At 34.1% G+C, this 21,120-nt stretch overlaps 1 protein-coding gene across 5 annotated transcripts in view; it reads right to left on the reverse strand.

Moving 5' to 3' along the window:
* MRPL1 (mitochondrial ribosomal protein L1) overlaps positions 1-21,120 on the reverse strand; it is an 87,397-nt gene that overhangs the window by 34,823 nt on the left and 31,454 nt on the right. For all 5 annotated transcript variants that reach the window (XR_015725436.1, XM_087864056.1, XM_087864055.1 and 2 more), the window contains 2 exons: positions 17,827-17,938; positions 7,649-7,755 (listed from right to left, as the gene is read on the reverse strand). Coding sequence is in view for 4 of the 5 variants with exons in the window: in XM_087864056.1 (XP_087720182.1) it covers positions 7,649-7,755; positions 17,827-17,938 (219 nt within the window). In the remaining variant the exon portion in view is untranslated. The remainder of the gene's footprint in view (positions 1-7,648; positions 7,756-17,826; positions 17,939-21,120) is intronic.

The following is a 21,120-nucleotide window of genomic DNA, read 5'->3' on the forward strand; positions in this document are numbered from 1 at the left end:
CTACCCATCACCGGTCTATCCCATTCCCCCACCCCCCTCCCCTCTGAAGTCCTCAGTTTGTTTCTCATAGTCCATAGTCTCTCATGTTTCATTCCCCCTTCTGATTACCCCCCCTTTCTTTATCCCTTTCTTCCCCTACCGATCATCCTAGTTCTTATTGAACTGCTATTTAGAATATATATACTAGCCAGGCTAGCCAGGTACATAATTATGTCTCAACATTTTTAGAGAATCTACCTTAGTTTCATCTCTTTTTCATGGAAAGAACCATAATTTTAAAGTAAGTTAGGGTCCAGTTAAATGTGTTTTTCTCCTATGTGAATCTTTATTTTTAGTTTCATGCTTTAAAATCTTTCCCTTAAATTTGGTCACTTAGCAATTTACTTTTATCCCAACCAACATATTCTTCACGCTGAGAAAAAATAAATGGTGACTACTTGACAGTCAGTTGACTGAAAAATAAAATATTCCAATGATAACCTGTTGTGTCTGCATGATGTTCAACGTATCACTTAAATGGCATTTTCATAAATAAAAACTTGAAAAAATAAAAAATAAAGAATATTGAGCCAAAAGTGAAGGAAAATATATATAAAAATATTTTTTCTCTCAAAAAGTAAATAGCATTTTCACTGATAATAAGCATTTGATCTGACAGCATGCAGCCATAACCAATATCATGAATATGAAAATTATAGGCACAAATGGTAGAAAAGATTAGCAAAAAAACTAATTTACCTATAAGTAACACTACTGACAAATGTTAGATATTGGCTGGCTATAAGAGCATTTGTACAGGTTTGATATACAGGGGCATTAGCATTGAGTTCTAATACCCAAGACACTAATCTTCAAGTCAGATAACTAAGGAAGATCATTACACTGATTGTACTTATCACTTTGATACAGAAGGAAAGCCAGCTTAAACTAATCAAGATCAATTTTATATTACATCAATACTAGAAATGGATCTTGAAGCCATGTGGCAGTACAGACCCTTTGAGAACTGTAACAAGGGATATCAAAATGATTTAATTGAAGTAAGACAGTCTCTTTTCTACAGGCAAATAGAAACGCAAAATTAATACATTTCGCTCTTCCAAAAAACAACTTTTTAGATCAGGGGTCAGCAAACTTTTTCTCTAAAGAGCCTGAAAGTAAATATTTCAGGTTTTGCAGGCTACATATAATCTTTGTCGCAAATTCTTTATTTTTTACAACCTTTAAAGTTGTAAAAAGCATTCTTAGCTCACAGGCTGTACAAAAACTGTCTGCAATTGGATTTGGCCCATGGGCTATAGTTTTTTGACCCCCTCAATCTAGATACCTGCTTTCCTTCTATATACCAAAATGAGGACCCCTAATAGGCATGTACTGTCAGTGCTCCTTCATCTGCATACTCCTTCTAAATCCAGTCCTCATATCATACAGGTGGCAAAAACAAATAAAAACCCCAACATCTTCAATATTTCCAACTGTATAGTAAGAATAACATCACTCAGGCACCTAGGTGGCTCAGTCAGTTGGGCGAACAATTCTTGGTTTCGGCTCAGATCACGATCTCAGGGTCCTGGGATCGAGCCCCATGCGGAGCTCCATGCTCAGTGAGGAGTCCGCTTAGGGATTCTTTCTCCCTCTGCACCCCTCCACTTGTGTTCTCTCTCTCAAATAAATAAATAAATAAATCTTAAAAAAACCAACATCACTCATACAAATCTCAAACTTTTGAGAAAGATGTATTACTTTGCTTTAAAATCTTTTTTTCCTCTGATAATTATAAATAAAATTCATGTAATACTTATATTAGATACAATTATAAACGCATTTTTATTCCTTTTTAAATAACTATATTGAGGTATACTTGAAAAAATGAACATTTTTAACTTGATTGAGGTATATTTTGCATATCATATTATTTATCATTTTCTAATTTGTTTGATTTTTTAGTAAGCTTATCAGATTGTGCAACAATCACCATAAGTCAGTTTTAAAACATCTTCATCACCCCACTATGATCCCTCATGCATTTACTGTTAATGCCTATACTTACTGCTTCCCCCCCCCCCCCGCTCAAAGCAGCCACCTATCTATTTTTTGTCTTCATAGTTTTGCCTTTTCACATAAATGGTATCACATAGTATGTGGTTTCTATGTCTGATTTTTCACTGAGCATAATGCTTTTGTGAATCATCCACACCAGAGCAGGTACCCATAGTTCATTTCCTTTTCATTGCTGAATAGTATTCCACAGGATATGTTGCACATTCCTAAAGTGTCAACTTATTAAGTTTTGACATATGCATATACTCATGAACACCTCACCAGTCAAAATAACAAACATGTCCATCAGGCTCCTCTGCTATGAGCCTGCTTCTTCCTCTCCCACTCCCCCTGCTTGTGTTCCCTCTCTCGCTGGCTGTCTCTATCTCTGTCGAATGAATAAATAAAATCTTTAAAAAAAAAAGGGGGGGGCGCCTGGGTGGCACAGCAGTTAAGCGTCTGCCTTCGGCTCAGGGCGTGATCCCGGCGTTGTGGGATCAAGCCCCACATCAGGCTCCTCTGCTATGAGCCTGCTTCTTCCTCCCCCTGCTTGTGTTCCCTCTCTCGCTGGCTGTCTCTATCTCTGTCGAATGAATAAATAAAATCTTTAAAAAAAAAAAAATAACAAACATGTCAATCATTCTCCAAAATTCCGTGTGCTCCTTTATAATCCCTCCTTCCCACCCCTCCCCAACCACTTATGCCCATAGCAATGACTGGTCTGCTTTCTATCACTATACATTAGTGACACTATATAAATTTACATTTGCCAGAATTTTATGTAAATAGAATCATACAGTATGTACTCCTCTAGCTTTCACTCAGTATAATCATTTTTAAATTCAACCACATTAAAGCATCAATTATTTTTTATTACTAAAGAATATTCTATTATATAGATATAACAAAGATTGTTTATACATTTTTATACATTGTTTATACATTCACCTGTCAATGGACATGTGGAATGTTTCTGGTTTTTAGCTATTACAAATAAATCTGTTATAAGCATTTGTTCCTAAGTCTTTTGTATGGACATATGTTTTCATTTCTCTTGGATAAATATCTAAAAGTGGAATGGTGGATCATCTAGCAGGTGGATGTTAAATTTCTTTTTTTTTTTTTTTAAAGATGTATGCATTTAATTTAGAGAGAGAGAGTGAGCAAGCAAGTGGGAGAAGGGGCAGAGGGAGAGGGAGAATCCTGAAGCAGACTCCCTGCTATGTGCAGAGCCCGATGTGGGGCTCAGTCCCAGGACCCTGAGATCATGACCTGAGCCAAAATCAAGAGTTGGCCGCTCAACCGACTAAGCCACCCAGGAACCCCTGGATGTTAAATTTCTTAAACTGCCAAATTGTTTGTCAAAGAGGTTGTATCATTTTACACTGCCACAGTAGTGTAAGTGTTCCAGTCTCTCCACATCCTTACCAATACTTGCTATGGTCAGTCTTTTTAATTTTAATCATTCCAACAGATGTGTAGTGATATCTCACTGTGGTTTTAATTTGTATTTCTGTAACAACTAATAATGTTGAGCATCTTTCAATGTGTTTGTCATTTGTTTGCCTGTCATGTGTTTGTCACACCTTGATGAGGTATGTTTAAATCTTTTGATTTTTAAAACTGGGTTTTTTAAATTACTGAGATTTAAGAGCTCTTCATTTATTATGGATTTATCAGTTATATGATTTGTAAATATTTTACCCCGGTCTGTGATTTATCTTCTCTTAACAATGTCTTTTAAAGAGCAAATGCTTTTACTTTTTTTTTTTTTTTTTTTTTTTTTTTTTTTAAAGATTTTATTTATTTATTTGACAGAGACAGAAACAGCCAGCGAGAGAGGGAACACAAGCAGGGGGAGCGGGAGAGGAAGAAGCAGGCTCGTAGCGGAAGAGCCTGATGTGGGGCTCGATCCCATAACGCCGGGATCACGCCCTGAGCCGAAGGCAGGCGCTTAACCACTGTGCCACCCAGGCGCCCCTAAATGCTTTTACTTTTTATACAGTGCAATTTATCAGTTTTTTGTGAATCATGCTATACTTTTCATTTCACATCTAAAAAAAAAAAAAAAAAAAAAAAAACCTCTCTAACTCAACTTTTTCTTCCACAAATTTTATAATTTTAGGCTTTACGTTTAGGTCTTGGGATACATTTAGAGCTAATTATATATGGTATGAAGTTATGGGTCAAAATTCATTTTACTGTATTTAGATATTCAACAGTTCTGGTACCATTTCTCAAAAAGACTAATGTTTCTCCATTAAAAAGGACTTTGCAACATGTTTTAAATCAGTTGTCCATATATGTTTTGTTTCGGTTTTTGGGGACTTTATTCTATTTCTTTATTATTTTGTCTTTTTTGACGTCAATACTACAATGTCTTAAATACTGTAGCTTTATAAATCTTGAAATCCCATAAACCTCTAACTTTGCTATTTGTCAAAGTTGTTTTAGTTATTCTAGATCCTTTGTATTTCCATATGAATTTTAGAAACAGCTTGCCAGTTTCTACCAAAAAAATGGCTATATGGGATTTTGATCAAGAATGTGATGAATCCATACATTACTTTGGGGACAAGTGACATCTTAACAATACTGGATTTACTGATCCATAAACATCATACCCCTCATCATTTATTAGATCGTCTTTAATTTCCCTCAACTATGTCTTGAAATTTTCAGTGTATGGATCTTTCACATCTTTTGTCAGATTCATCCTCTGAGTATTGATATTACTATGAATTATTATTTTTAAATTTTAATTTTTTTTTAATTAATTTCTAATTGTCGCTGTTACATAGAAGCAAAACTGATTTTTGTATATTTGTATCCTGCAACCCTAACTTACTTCTTTGTTTTAGTAGCTAGATCATATCAACCGCGAATAATAACTATTTTACTTTCTCCTTTCTCATCAGGATGCTTCTTTTTTGCCTGATCTCACTGCCTAGAATCCCTAGATCAATGCTGAACAGAAGTGGGGAAAGTGGATATCCCTAACTTGTTCCTGGTGTTAGAAGAAAAGTATTCAGTCTTTAACCTCTAAGTATAATGTTAGCTGTTGTTTTTAGATGCCTTTTTTCAGGTTGAGGACATTAACTTCTACTCCTAGTTTGCTGAGACTTTTTAATCAGGAATGAATGTTAGATTCTGTCAAATGCTTTCTTTGTATCTACTGAGATGATCAGATGGCTTTTGGTTTATACTTTGTTAATATGGTGAATTTTAATGATTGATCATTGAATGTTAAACTAACTAGTATTCCTAGGATAAACCCTACTTGGTGATGACATGTTATCCTTTTTTATATATATTGCTGGATTCTATTGGCTAAAATTTAGTTTATAATCTTAACATGTATTTTCAGGAATGATACTGGACTATATCTTTCTTTGCCTGGTTTTGGTATCAAGGTAATGCTGATTATCATTAGGTGAAAGAGTAAATCAGGCCCCTGTTAATCCACGTTAGGCAGAAGTAGAAGTCTGTTTTATAATCATTATTTCAATCACTCTTTCCTAGCCTAGTAAGTATGCATCATTATTAACTTCATTTTGCATTTAGGGGAAATGGGGAATGGGGGAAAACTGAGGCCCAGAGAGCAAGGGAACACAATTCCAGTCTGGAACTAGGATTTGAATCCAGACAGCATAAATCTAAAATCCACTCTCTTAATCTGCTATACTATATAATACTATAATATTTAAGTTGTATTCAAAAAGATTCTCTTTAAACACAGAAATTAATTTATTTTTCATTAAGAAAAAGCATTCTCCCTCTAAATGATACAAGCAGTCTGACCTGGGGCCCATGTAATCACTTAAGAACTATGGTATTTGTTGAGAAGAATAAATGAGATGCCACAGTTTCCTATATACTGAGTCAGGATCCATATAAACTATTAACTACTGAATATACTGAAAACATTACTCAGTAAAAAGAAAAGATCCAGCTGAAAAGAAATAGTTTTATAAAGATGTCCTACAGTCCCCAAAAGTCCAATCAAAACAGTAACAATGGGGAACCTGGGTGGCTCAGTGAGTCAAGCATCCAACTTGGTTTGGCTCAATTCATGATCTCATGGGTTGTGGGATCCAGCCCTGTGTCAAGCTCCCTGCTCAACGGGGAATCTGCTTGAAGATTCTCTCCCTCTCTCCCTCCCTCTGCTCTCTTTCTCTCTCTAAAATAAAATAAAATGCATCTCTAAAAACAAAAAACAGTAACAACTGCTGCTACCATTTCAAATTTTTATTTAATCTTCAAAACCACATTGTGAAATAAATATTAAATATTAAAAATTCTATAGCTCAGGAACTCAAGACACAACATTAAGAAACCTATTTAAAGTCTGCCATCCCATAAGTAGCAGAATAGGTATTCAAACCTCGGTCTCTACAGCTCTAGAATGTTTTCTTAAAATTTCCATTTTTTTCATTTGCTTTTTACATTACAATGTTATCATTCTTAACAAACAAGAAGCACTGCCAAGGGCCTTTTGGAAATAAGGGAAGTGCAACATCAGATTTTAGCAGGACACAATGCCACACAATTGGTGCTGAGCTCTGACGTAATGACAGCAATGAAGGCTTTCCCAATCCCTGACTGAATTAAACTGTTTTGCCCTCTTTCTAAAGCAAGTTTTCCTTCCATAAAACTAGCTGAGTGCCTTGTCTCTACTTCTGATCATCTATAGTGGGCATAGCTTAATTAGCCTGGACTACTAGCTGTTGGCTATAATGCGGAATTCCTCTTAAGAGCAGGATGGGAAAAGGAGTAACAGCTATTCAAATAATTCCAGGCCTGAGGCAAGATGGTGCTGGGCAAAGAGCCTGGACTCTTGAAAAGACTGCCAACATTCAAATACCTATTCTGCCTCATAGTAGCTGTGAAACCTTGGAAAAATTATTTAACCTCTTTGGCCTTCAAGCATAAAATGGGGATGATAATTCGTCCTCTCATAGTGTTGAAGATTAAGAGAGAGAATATATGAAATGAAGAGACTTTAGAATAGTACCTGGCACTTGTGAGGCACAGTTTAAATCTTATTATCAATATCACTACTATTCTTATGGTTACTGAACAGGAAAAAGTACTTTAGAGATTCCTTAGCATAAAGAAGATATTAGCAAATAACTATGTATCTAAAAACACAGTCCTATAAACCTGACATATTCTATAAGTAGGCAGTTTTTAAAACACAAGCAAGGATAGTCAAACAGTTCATAAAAATAAAGCAAATTACTCAATTCCATTATAGCATTAAATACCTACTATGGGCTCAGCAATAGGCAATGTTTCACAGGGGATATACCAGATCTAACCCTACTCTCAATAAACTTAGAATATTAGAGAGCAAAAAATACATACTCAGAATAATCAAATAAAACAAAATACAATATCACTGAGTGGCACATGAAGGAATTCTCAAATACCGTTAAAATTTATGAGTTCAATCTAAAGAATTAAAAAATTATCTCCGTATATTTAGTGCTACTCCTGACGCCAGTGCCAAGAACAAGTTCAAAGGACTGGCATATTATATTATAAATTATCAGTCACTCAAGCAAAAAACAAAGATGGTTATTTAATAATTTCAACTGTAACTTACTGTTGCTATTTTGGTCTTGAGAAAGTTCTCCCTTTCTTCATCTACCTTAATTTCATGTCCAGTTTTAAATAATTCAAGCATTTTGGGGATGTCACGGCCAATGGAATCTGGTTAGAAAAATTAAAAATCCAAAGTTATTACTACATATAAACAAGTAACAAAAATTACTGAGTAAGAGAAACATTCATCCTATATTAAGATATAGCACACAAGTCGTGGCGCACAGACTTTAGAGTGGCTCCCATGATGCCCATTTCCTGGTTTCATGTCCTTTTCATGACCCCCTCCCCTTGAGTGTGGATGGGAGCTACAGCTTGCTTCTAACCAAGAGACAGGATGCTTATAGGTACATGATTACATTACATAAAACTATAATGCCCATCTTGGAGGAGACTCTCTTCTTTACTGGTTTTAGCAGAAGCAGCTGCAATGTTTGAAGCTGACATAGGAAAAGGGCCCCAAGACAAGAAACTGATGCCCTCAACCTAGCAGCCTACAAGGAACTGAATCCTGCCCCAAAGCCACATGAGTCCAGAAGTGGATCCTTCCCCAGTCAAGTCTCAGATGAAACCACAGTCCTGACTGATGCCTTGATCAAAGCTTTATGAGACACTGAAGCTTTACTGTAGGACCCAACTTAGCTGTACACACATTCCTAACATACAGAAACTATGAGATAATAAATATGTGTTGTTTTACACCATTGAATTTATGGTAGTATTGTTGCACACTAATAGATAACCAATAAATAAGTATATGCAAGGATGATGTTTATCACACTTTAGAAACCTAATTAAGGACAAATTAAAATCTGTAAGATTTTCTGTGATAAAAGCAAACAGCACAGTTTTGAAATCTTTTATGAAGTTTTTACCTACTTTCATGTGAAACTCACCTGACCTGCCTTACCATAAAAGGGAAAGAAACTAGAAGTCACAAGATTTAGCAGTAGAAATAATAATCACAGTGACTGATAGTCTAGAGGCAGTTCATTATGGCATAAATGGCTACAGAAGCTGGCATGAAAAAGAGTTAAGAATTGAAACTCAATTTATTGGATTCTAATGTCACTTTGTCCTCCATTATGGTAGAAAAAGAAGTACAACTGAATACAGAAAGGAAAAAAATGAAGTAAAGGTAAAAATTAAGAATTTTCAAAGGACCACACAGAAGACTTCAAAAATAAACTGTACCTTCCAAATATTAGTCATTAACATTTAACTCAAATTTAATACACAAAAATACAAGTTTTTAATATTTCATGACACCATACCTGAACTCGAAAATTTTTTAATTTTGTACATAGAAAATATGAATTATTTGAAGAGTAAGAAATACAATAAGGGATGTGCTACTAAAGACACACCACTCTTATACATCTCCAATAATTCTTCCCATGATAAGTCAACGTGAAGATCTCATTAAATAGAGTACAGTATATCTTCAGCATACATTACTTCCAAGGATCATCTGGGGAGTTGTTCAGTATGGCTCAGGAGCATTTCACTATAAATGAAAGCAATTATCCACAAGGAAGTTACAATCTAATTGTAATTGATGGGGAGAAAAGGGACTTGCAGATAGAACAACTACTAAAAAAACGCTACTTTTTCTTAGTATCACATTTTGATGTAACTAGTACTAAACAGTTATGAAAAATAGTATAATACAAACAATGAATGCTAACAGTGGTATACAAAAAATAGGAACCTAGTTAAATCATTTATATCTCTACTTAAACTTAAACTCAATATCCCACAACAGTTTTCCTCCTCTCAGTCTTTATTGCCACTGCTCAGATTCTGTCTTTATTCATCTTTTACTTAGACTATTGCATTAGCCTCCTACTGGTCGCTGTTTAAGTTTCACCATTTCCCCATTAGCACACTGTCACTTAGACAGCTCCCACATATAGTCATTCTAATATACAAATCTTACATCATTCTTCTGAGCAACATTTTCCAATGGCTCCTAACTGCATAAAGGATAAAATCTAATCTCCACAGTACGTCACGCAAAGCCCTTGGTGATCTGGCCCACTGCCTATCACTGTCTAACCCCACTGACCACCACTATCTGATAAAACATTATGTGCCAAATGATAGAAAGGTATTTATAAGTTCCTAAACACAACTGAGTTTCTCATACTTTTGTGCATTAGTATAGGCCATTTCTTCTACCTGGAATGTTCTCCCCATGCATGTCAGAAAAGAAAATACTCATGCTTAACCTCTCAACTTAGCTGCTATCTTCTTTATATAATCTGATTCTACAAAGTAGTCCCTCACTCCTCTCAGCACTCTGTACACTGTACTCGGTACACTTTCTGCATTGTAGTGCAGCAGTTTGTTCTTATCACTCTCACCTCTCAATTTCTATCTCCTTAAAAATGGGAACTATCTTTTCATCTTTCAACCCTCAGTACTAAGTGTACTGCCTGGCACATAGTAGGTACTCAATTGTTATGTGCTTATTCAAGAAATAAATTACGAAAGTAGAAATGATATACAAAGGCATGAAAAAGAATGAATACTCCTAAATTAATTGCAGAGAATAAATAGCTACCTTAGGAATTGCAGGGAGTCAATAATAATTGCAGTTCATTTATATTATGTACTTATTACCCAGCCTGTGCTAGCTCTTACATACATTATAACAAAAACACTACAGAGAGATGTTACCATGAAACCCATTTTGCAGAAGAATAAACAGAGGCACAAAAATATTTTAAAAAACTGGTTCAAGGTCATAGTAAGCAACAAACCCAAGACAAGAGAGGTTTATATTAACTACTGTTCTATTCTGCTTTTCAATATAGCCCAATGTTAAACCTTCACTGCTATTTCTAGGCCTCTCCTAGCCCTTACTGCTATGTAATTGCGCTCTTCTTCACTTTCTCTTTTCTCTGTACTTTTATGTTCTTCTACTTCTCTCTCCTTGTTCTTTCTTCCTTTCCCTTTCTCTTCCTCTAATTCTATCAATTTCCATAATGAACATAATCAGCACTAAACTATATGATCAGGTATTTCACCCTAATATTCTCTTTTCTTCTCTACCCAAGAATACCATAGGGAAGAAGCAAGTAGAATAAAACAATACAGGGACGACAAAGTAGGAACAGTTAGTAAGAAAGGAGGTGACTAAAGATCGTACAGTGTAAAAGAAAGTTTCAAGAAACAAAAAAAACTAAGAAGAGATCTTTGTGGCAAAAGAAAGACTGATGATTATTACTGAGAGTAACATTTTAGTTGAATTATGAGAGAAAAGGATGTAAGAAAGAATAAGACTTGGTAAAGAAATGGAGACATCCAACCAGTGAAGACCACTTATTTAAAAAACTTGGTATAAAACAACAGAAAAGAGAAGATCATAGCTAGAAAGGATAGCTAAATCAAAGGTTTTGGGGGTATGTGTTTTGGTTTTTGTTCCTTTGTTTAACTAGAGAATCTGAACATGATTAAATATTAAATTAAACCAGTTTGCCTGCTGCGAAAACCAAAAACTGTTAGTTCTGTGACGGCAAGGACCTTGTCTGTGTTGTTCATACTCACCACACTCAAGGCTTGGATGTACTAGATACTCAATAACTACACATACAGTTATTCTAATCCAAAAAATCTATAAATTATAGATAATTCATTCCTCAGTTGATTAATTTAATGCTGTATCTTCTATCAACTGAATGTTGCATTAAATGTGCATTCATTGTACAAATATTTGTTGAGTCCCACTATGTGCCACATACTCTAGGCCATGGGAATAGAATAGTGAACAAAACCAAAAAATGCTCATTCTCTAATGAGAAGAATCAAATACACATCCACAACAAAAAATATAAAATGAAAGATGGAAATCATATGATCATCTTAGTAGATACAGAAAAAGCAATGACAAATTTCAACATCTGCTCATGATAAAAACTCTCAACATCGATACAGAAGGAATATACTTCAACCTAATAAAGGCTGAATTTGACAAAACTACAGTCAACACTATTCTCAGTGGTGACAAACTGGGAGTTTTTCCTCAAAAATCAGGAATAAGATAAGGATGTCCACTCTTGCCACTTTCATTCAACACCTACTAGAAGTCCTAGCCACAGTAATCAGACAAGAAAAAAATAAATAAATAAATGGCATCTAAACTGGTAAGGAAGAAATAAAACTGTTACTATTTGCAGATGATATAATACTATACAGAATACTCTAAAGACCACCAAAAACTATTAAAAGTAATAAATGAGGGTTGCCTGGATGGCTCAGTTGGTTAAGTGCCTGACTTCGGCTCAGGTCATGACTGCAGGGTCCTGGGATCAAGCCCCACATTGGGCTCTGCATTCAGTGGGAAGTCTGCTTCTCCCTCTTCCTTTGCCTCTTCCCACTGCTAGCTCCCTCTCTCTTTCTCTCTCTCTCTCTCTCAAACAAATAAATAAAATCTTTAAAAAAATACATGAATTCAGTAGGCTTGCAGGGTACAAAATTAGTACACAGAACTCTGCTGCATTTCTATACACTAACAATAAATTAGAAGAAAGAGAAATTAAGAAAATAATCCCATTTATGATTACACCAAAAGAGAATAAAATACCTAGGAATAAATTTGACCAAGGAGGTGAAAGACTGAGAATTGTAAAACATGGGTGAAAGAAACTGAAGATGACACAAACAAATGGAAAGATACTTCATGCTCATGGACTGAAGGAATGAATATTATGTTAAAATTAAGTATTATGTTAAAATATCTATACTACCCAAAGCAATTTACAGATTCAATAGAATACCTATCAATACCAACAACATTTTTCACAGAACTAGAACAAATAATCCTAAAATTTGTATGGAACCACAAAGACCCTGAATATCCAAAGCAATCTTGAAAAAAAAAGAACACAGCTGGAGATATCATAATCCCAGATTTCAAGATATACTACAAAGCTGTAGTAATCAGAAAAGTATGGTACTGGCACAAAAACAGACACATGGATCAATGGAACAAGACAGAGAACCCAGAAATAAACCTACACTTACATGGTCAATTAATCTTTGACAAAGGGGGCAAGAATATACAATGGAGAAAAGACAGTCTCTTCAATAAATAGTGCTGGGAAAACTGGAAAGCTACCTGCAAAGGAATGAAACTGGACCACTGTTACACCAGATACAAAAATAAACTCAAAATGGGTTAAAGACCTAAATGCGGGACCTAAAACCATGAAACTCCTAGAACATAGGCAGTAATCTCAGACATCAGCCTTAGCAACATTTTTCTGGATATGTCTCCTCAGGCAAGGGAAACAAAAGCAAAATAATCTAATGGGACTTCCACAAAAAAATAAAAAGCTTTTGCACAGTGAAGAAAATCATCAACAAAACAAAAAGGTAACCTACTGAGTGGGAGAAGATATGGGCAAATGATATATCAGATAGTGGGTTAATAGCCAAAATATATAAAGAACTTACACAACTCAACACCAGAAAAACAATCCAATTAAAAATGGGCAGAGGATCTAAATAGACATTTTTACAAAAAAGATATGCAGAGGGCCAAAAGACACATGAAAAGATGCTCAACATCACTAATCATACGGAAATGAAAATCAAAACCACAATGAGACAACACCTTACACCTGGCCAGAATGACTAGTATCAAAAACACAAGAAATAACAAGCGCTGGTGAGGATGTGGTGAAAAAGGAACCCTTGTGCACTGTTGATAGGTATGTGAATTGTTGCAGCCACTGTGTGAAACAATATGGAGGTTCCTCAAAGACAGAAATACCATACAATCCAGTAACTGCACTGCAGGCTATTTACCCAAAGAAAATGAAAAGACTAAATCAAAAAAATATATATATATGCACCCCAATGTTTACTGCAGCATTATTTACAATAGCCAACATACAGAAGCAACCCAAGTGTCCATCAATAGATAAATAGATAAAAAAAAAGATGTGGTGTACATATATATGCAATGGAATGTTACTCAGCCATAAACAAGTATGAGACCTTGCCATTTGTGACTGCATGGATGGACCCAGGGGGTATTATTATACTAAATGAAATAAGACAGATAGAGAAAGGAAAATACTGCATGATTTCACTTACATATGTAATCTAAAAAACAAAACAAATGAACAAACAAAAAGGCAAAAATGACCTATAAATACTGAGAACAATATGGTGGTTGCCAGAGTAAGATGCTAAGACTGTTAAGTCCTAAAAAATAAAAAACCACAATAATGAAAAATACAGTGAGTGATAAGGGAATGTAGGGGATAACAGTTTATATAGGATAGTTATAGAAGGCCTCTCTGTGTAGGTGATATTTGAATGAGAAAGTGAACCAGGCTAATAAGCAAAGAACATTATAGACAGATGGGACAATAAGTCCAAAGATCAGAGAAGGAAGAACACTTAGTGTGTGTGAGGAAGGGCAAGGAGGCCACTATAGCTAGAGTAAAGGAAATGAAGGAAAGAGTAATAGAACCATCTGTAATATATCAATAATTCATCTCTAATAATTGTAATTATTCATAATAATCATTGGAATCTTTCACACATAGTTTTTAAACTAATACATGAGGGGAGAAATTTGGAAAAATTTCAAATTCATTACTGTGCAAAAATTCTCTATGTCTTAGTATTTTTCTTTATATAACCAGAGTTCTAATTGTTTCAATAATCCAAGCAATACTCTTAAGTACAGCATGTCAATGAGTTAAAAATATTTCACATTAGGTTTCAGTAAGTTCACATCCACTAGTCTCAAATACGATACTTCCATACAGAAAGCGGTAGATGTGAATACTCTTTGGACAAGACTGCTACCACATCCTTTTGACAAGACTCCAACTGAGCACTGATGTTCAATTCTATGCATTAAGAGGAATACCCATTAGTGAGTCCAATTTCCCAATCATGCTCCTTTTTCACCTACCTGCCAATAACTAAGCATGGTTTAAAAGAATTCAACTTTCTCCATATACGCCATAATACCCACCCATGGGTTAATATGTAATAAAAAACTAATTCCATTAAGTCAAGGTATTTTTCATACTCGTATTTTTTGTTTAGTAAGTGCTAAAAGATATGTTAGCAATTTAAAAATCTAATTTGTCAATAAAATATATATATATATTAGAGATGAAAATTTCAGAAGGCACTTACATTGGAAGAAAAAAGCTAGCTGACAAGCAAAATGAAGCCCAATTTCTTTCAAGAAATTCAAAAAAGCAAGTTTTAAATGCCTTTTTTTTTAAATAAAAAAGAAATAATACTAGGAAAAGAAGCCTAATGTGCATTTGAAAAACAGAGAACTTGCCTACAGTTACGTAAGCAATGAATAAAAATGCAGCATTAAACATGCTGCACAATGTGCACACTCAATCCAGCCAAGACAGTTACACCCACTCCCATTAGTAAAACAAAATGTAAGACAAAATGGGAAAAGAATGAGCTCAGCTGCAGGGGCTTATTTGTTTGTTTTTTAATTTCATCCATTTGCTCAAAACGTAGTTTCTATTTTACCCTAAAGTCTTTTGTTGGATATAAGGGGAATCAAATGTTCCTAAACAAAAATCAGAATAAGCTCTGAAAATGCATAATACAAGCCTCATTTGTTCTAATGCACATCTGGTGTATTCAGTTTCAACATTTTTGACAGGTTAATCGTTTGTCTTCATGTTTAAAGAACACAAATGTTTTGCCAGTGCTGTTAAACAGATCCTGGGGTGGGGGGTGGGGGGGGGTGAAAAGACAATGTTAGAGAAGGAGAAAGGTCTATTTTTTTTTATAATAATTTTTTATTATGTTATGTTAATCACCATACAGTACATCCCAATTTTTTGATGTAAAATTCCAGAAAGGTCTATTTTTTCAAGATGCTTTGTTAAAGCAAATGGAGGCACGGGGACTCGTACCTAGGAAATCTGACCATGGTATACGGAAGCTATGAGTCATTATGAAAGTACAAATAAAGTCAATTAAAAAAAATAAATATTTTAAAGGGACACTTTTCTTATTTGAAATAAAGAAATACATTATTTGAAAACCTTTCAGGCTAAAAAACAATAGTCTCAAGTTTTATGATGAAAATCGTAGTAAAAAAACTCGAGGCTAAAGAATAAAGAAAATAGAGGGCAAAAGGATTATTCAAAGAATGGAAAAGTAGCGAAGGTGACAGAGTTAATTTCTGTGAAAAATCACTTCACTGTGCCAAGCAAGCAAGGAGATGACGGGATACTGATACATTCGGTATTCAGTTTCACTTTTAATTGACTATATTTAGTATTGTTTGGTTTTAGTGAGCTTGAATTTAATTAGAAACAAAAAAAATTATGAGAAATATTTTCATCAAATTCAACTGTAATTCTGGTTTAAATTTTAAAATAATGTTCAGTTTCAGGTTTTACTTAGGAAAGAGTATAAGTCTGATTCCATTACAACAAACACTCCCATAACGGATATCCATAATAAAAAGCAACAAACCTCAGTCAGATACCTAATGAGGATGTGTTATTCAATGCAGGTTACCAAAAATAAACAAATAAAACTCTATGACAAAAGAATCGGAGAGGACATTTGAATTTGCTTAAAGTACAGAACACAATCTATAACTCAGGTTAAGTGTTAGTGGCTATCATGTATGATGAATTAGTTTAACTTGAATTAAAATTTGAACACGAATCTACTAAAACAATTTTGAAATACTTGTTCTGTTTATACTATAAAATTTATCCCAAATCCAGCACACCTAAAACAAACTATCTCAGCAAATGAACTTATTTTTCCTCCCAAATCTATTCCGTTTCCATTAACAATCAACTTATTAGGAGATCCCTAGGCTTCAAAAATCCCAGCATCATGACTCCCCCTTTTTCCCCCTCAACCTGTCCATTCCTAACTGTTAGCACAAAGACCTAGTGTCTTTGACATTTATCTCCTTACTCCAGTCTCATTATGAAGACTTTAGTTTAAATAGTACCTTTATCAGACTCTGGCAATTGCACTTAAACTAGTTTCCCCACTTCCAGTTTTGATTCATGCCAATACATGTTACGAGTTCTCTCTAGATTAAAGCTCTAAGGAACTCCCCACTTTAAAAACTTTTAAGAAATTCCTGCTAAAAACAAAATAAAAGTCCAAGCTTCTAAGGTCTTATTCAAGATCCTTCTCAATATGGTATCAATCATCCAATATGATTCCCATTATTCTCTTTCACTTCAATGTAGGGGTACCATTCACTATAAGCTAAAGAGAATTAACTGATATTTTTTGTACATGGCCTATTCTTACTTACTTACTTCAACGTATAAAATTAATAGATTCCTTCTATTTAAAATAATATCACCCTTAATCCACTCGTTTAATTTTTCAAGGTACAGTTTTTATGTTTGTTGTTTGTTTTTTTAAGGAGGCTCCACACCCAATGTGGGGCCTCAATTCACAACCCCAAGATCAAGAGTCCCACGCTCCACCGACTGAGCCAGCCAGGAGCCCCTCAAGTTATAGTTTAAATGTTATCTCCTTCAGCATGCCTTCTCTGATTTCCCCACCAATGTGTAAATTCCTCCTCTACTAAATACCTTCAGCATCCTGTGAATTTATCATATAATACTCCACACTATGGCTATTTACATAGTGACATTACCTCTTACTAGATTTCATAAGGGGGAAATATCCATAAGAGGAAAGTTCCTTAAGGGAAATATCTATAGAGCCATGTACACAGTAAGCATTTATATATATACATATATGCGTGTGTGTGTATATATATACATGTATGTATATAAATATGTGTGTATACATAATATATAAATATATATGTTGAATGCTGACACAATAACCACATGTATTATATCGATAAAGAGGTATAAAGCAGTATGATAACATACCTAGTGGGTAATATGTGCCATTAATTTCAAACCTGAATTTAATTTAATTTTAAGCCTAAATTTAAAGAACTGGTATTATAAAGTAACTGGGTTTTCAAATTATTAGATTACCAATATAAATGCCAAAGGAAAAAAAATCAAATCCACATGTTCTTACACAACATGAAATTTAAATACCAGAACATATTATTTACTCTACATATATATTAGTTTTGTTTTATAACTAAACATACATATTAGAAAGTTGTTGACATATATTAAAATAGTAAAAAGAATTCTCCCTTACTTCGAGTTAGTTTTGGAAATCTTTTTTTCAGCTTTTTCTTTAATGGATTAAGCTCAGGCATTATTTCTGGAACAGCTACATAAAAGTCTGATTGAATTTCATCATCCAAAATCTGAAAATCAAGGGAAAAAAGATAACCTTAGATTACATGAAAAGCTTTATCCTTCTGAAAATAAAGTATAATGTAGTAATTTCCCTTATAATTTAGAAAACAGACATTAAGCACAATTCTTTCCTTCAAAGAAAGATCCTACAAACACATTTACCAATTATGAAAACCATTAGAACCAAAACATTTTCTGATGTTCTTTTAAAAATAGCCACATTCTTTAAAAAAAAAAAAAAAAAAAAAAAAATTTACTGGGTTTAATTCTTCTGTGGGGTTATGTTAGGCAAAAGTGTAATAAACTAGAAGATAGCACTGATGTGTACATGGCTCATATAATCCTACAAAGTTGAATTCATATGTCCATTAAAACTGAAGAAACAATGCTGAAAATTTTGCAACATATCATATGTAAAATTAATAACACTCAAATCACTAGCAACCAATCACTAGCAACCACAATACTTTGCTAAATTTAGAGCATCAAGAGAACTAATCTATAATTATTTTCACAAAGAACTGAAACTACAATTCTATATTAGCCTCCAATAACTAAAAATAAAAGAGTGGGATAGTCAAAGACAAATTCATTTGTAATTTATTTATCCACACTCTAATTCCATTTTAATAGCAAAAAGAATAATATTCAATTTTAAAAGACAGTTTTAATTAATTCAGGCAAACATCCAAAATAATTATTAGACTACTAAAATATACTCCATTTAAACATTTAGTTGATTATAAAATGATTACAAAAACATTTAGTTGATTACAAAAAAGCAACTTTTTAGAATAATACTGCCTGGACAATAAATATTTTACCAATGATTCTTTTTACATATATTACCACAATATGTGTCATTCAAAGACGTGGTTTGGGGTTTCACAGTGAACCCTAAAATCTTGTGCCACGGTAAAATTAAGCAGTGATTCTAGAATTTTACCTTCCTGTTACTGTTCTTATTTTTCCAAATTCTTTATTCCCTATATAACTTACTGTGGTCCCCTTAACAATAACAACATGCATTAAATGAGCAATTACTACATGTACCAAGCATTCTGCTAAACATGTCAAATGATTTAGTTCATTCAGTCTTTACAATAACTCTATGAGGCCAGTACTAATATTGACCATACATCCCACCCAGATCAGGAAACTGAGGGCTTAGGGCAGATTAGTCAGTCTGTGCACTTATAAAGAGCAGACACAGATTTCAAACACATGCAATGTGGTTCCAGAACCCGGGGCTCTCATTCATAGAAATATGAAAACAGAGGCATTTTTGAAATGTCAAAGAACTGCATGTGAAATTTCTACTCTAAGACCTTCCAATACAGATTTTATGACATGTTCCTTTAAATTTAAAATTATGTTTAAAAGTTATGTTATAGTTAACCTTAAGATCACCTCTTGGAATAATACAAAACTACATAAATGAAAACCATGCTTTAGAGGCAAGTAAAAATCAAGTTATTTTAAAATCTCTCAGAACCAAATATATTTGATATTTCAAAATGAAACAAAATGAACTTATTAAAGGCCTTACTTAAGAAAGGACTATTAGTTCACTAAATTTACCCTCCATTTACCTTTTATAAGTGCTAAGTAAAATAGTATTTAACCTAACTAAAAGAAATGTGTAAAAAAAAAATTACAGCCATGATACTATTTACCAAAACCATCTTGAATTTATTTCATAATCTGAATGTCTTCTAAAAATAACATGGATGAGGGATGCCTGGGTGGCTCAGCCAGCTGGAGGGCTGACTCTTGGTTTTGCCTCAGGTCTTAAGCTCAGAGCGGACTCTGCTTGAGGATTCTTTCCCTCTGCCTCTGCCCCTCCCCTCCACTCTCTCTCTCTCAGGTAAAAAAATACATCTTTAAAACAATAAAATAAAAATAACATGGATAAGCTTTGAAAGATTCCATGGAGTAACTTGCAAGAATGTGCTAGTGATGCCTTATACAGCTGGCATTTTCCCTCTAGTAACCAATCACTGCTGGCATCCTTAAAGAGAAATTCTGTACCTGTAATATTTTATTTACCAAATAATTTCAAAATGTACTTGGTTTCCTTATTTGGGTTACTTTTTCAAATATGTTTTATTTAATAAGCTTAATGCTACAGAACACTTTCTGCTCCCTTACCATTTCTTTCTTGAGAAGTAATTTCTTGCTTAACATTTAACTTCATTTAAACTCTATTGTTGTTTTGACAGTTCTAAAAGACACTCTTATGCTTTCAGAAAAAAAAAAAAAAAAAAACAGATGGAAGGCGGTACACTAATTTAATAAGAATAGTTAGTTCTCTGGCTCCAGAAACTAAGCTCCTATTCTCTAATTCCAAAGAATCTGTGGTATTGCTTATTTTTAAAAAATTAAAAGAATTTTAATAATTTTATTAAATTAAAGTTTACGATACATTAGAAAGAACTGGGTACCACCCTCTGACTTTGACCCAGAGTCTGCATGAAAGCATAATTTCTTTGTATTTTCCATTAGTGCTACTTCCAAAAATCATCCTGGAAACTCTCAAAAATCCAGAATGCCCCCCACATTTGGAGTACGATTGGGGTGGGAAAAAAAAAAAAAACAGCACTCTTGTACATCCTAAAGGAAGGGCCCAGTTCAAACTTTCCCCAAGTCAAAATCTGGGTACGGAGGGCGCCTGGGTGGCTCAGTCATTAAGTGTCTGCCTTTGGCTCAGGTCATGATCCCAGGGTTCTGGGATCGAGTCCCGCATCAGGCTCCCTGCTCAGCGGAAAGCCTGCTTCTCCCTCTCTCACTCCCCCTGCTTGTGTTCCCTTTCTCGCTGCCTCTCTCTCTGTCAAATAAATAAATAAAATCTTTAAAAAAAAAATCTGGATATGAAACAAAGAGAAATTTTCAAATCACTTTCTCCTGTTCTAAAACCAAAAAGGTATTCTATAACTTAAACAATTAAATTTAGAAGATTTTAGAAACTGTTAAGGAAAATCTCTTGTAATTTCAGAAATAACGCCCAAAATTCAACAGACGTGCCTCTTCTTTCTACCTCTTAAAAAACAAAACAAAACAAACAAACAAAAAAAACATTCTGGTCGCAAACCAGCTCCACAAATTCTTTGTTACTTTCTCAACACAGACTACATAACCACTTGTTGCCTCATGCTGAGCCTACACCACTCTGAAGTGGCTGAAGAGTAAA

The sequence above is a fragment of the Ursus americanus genome, chromosome 8 (genome assembly GCF_024610735.1).
Source record: "Ursus americanus isolate L20-20 chromosome 8, mUrsAme1.1.p, whole genome shotgun sequence".
Lineage (NCBI taxonomy): Eukaryota > Metazoa > Chordata > Mammalia > Carnivora > Ursidae > Ursus > Ursus americanus.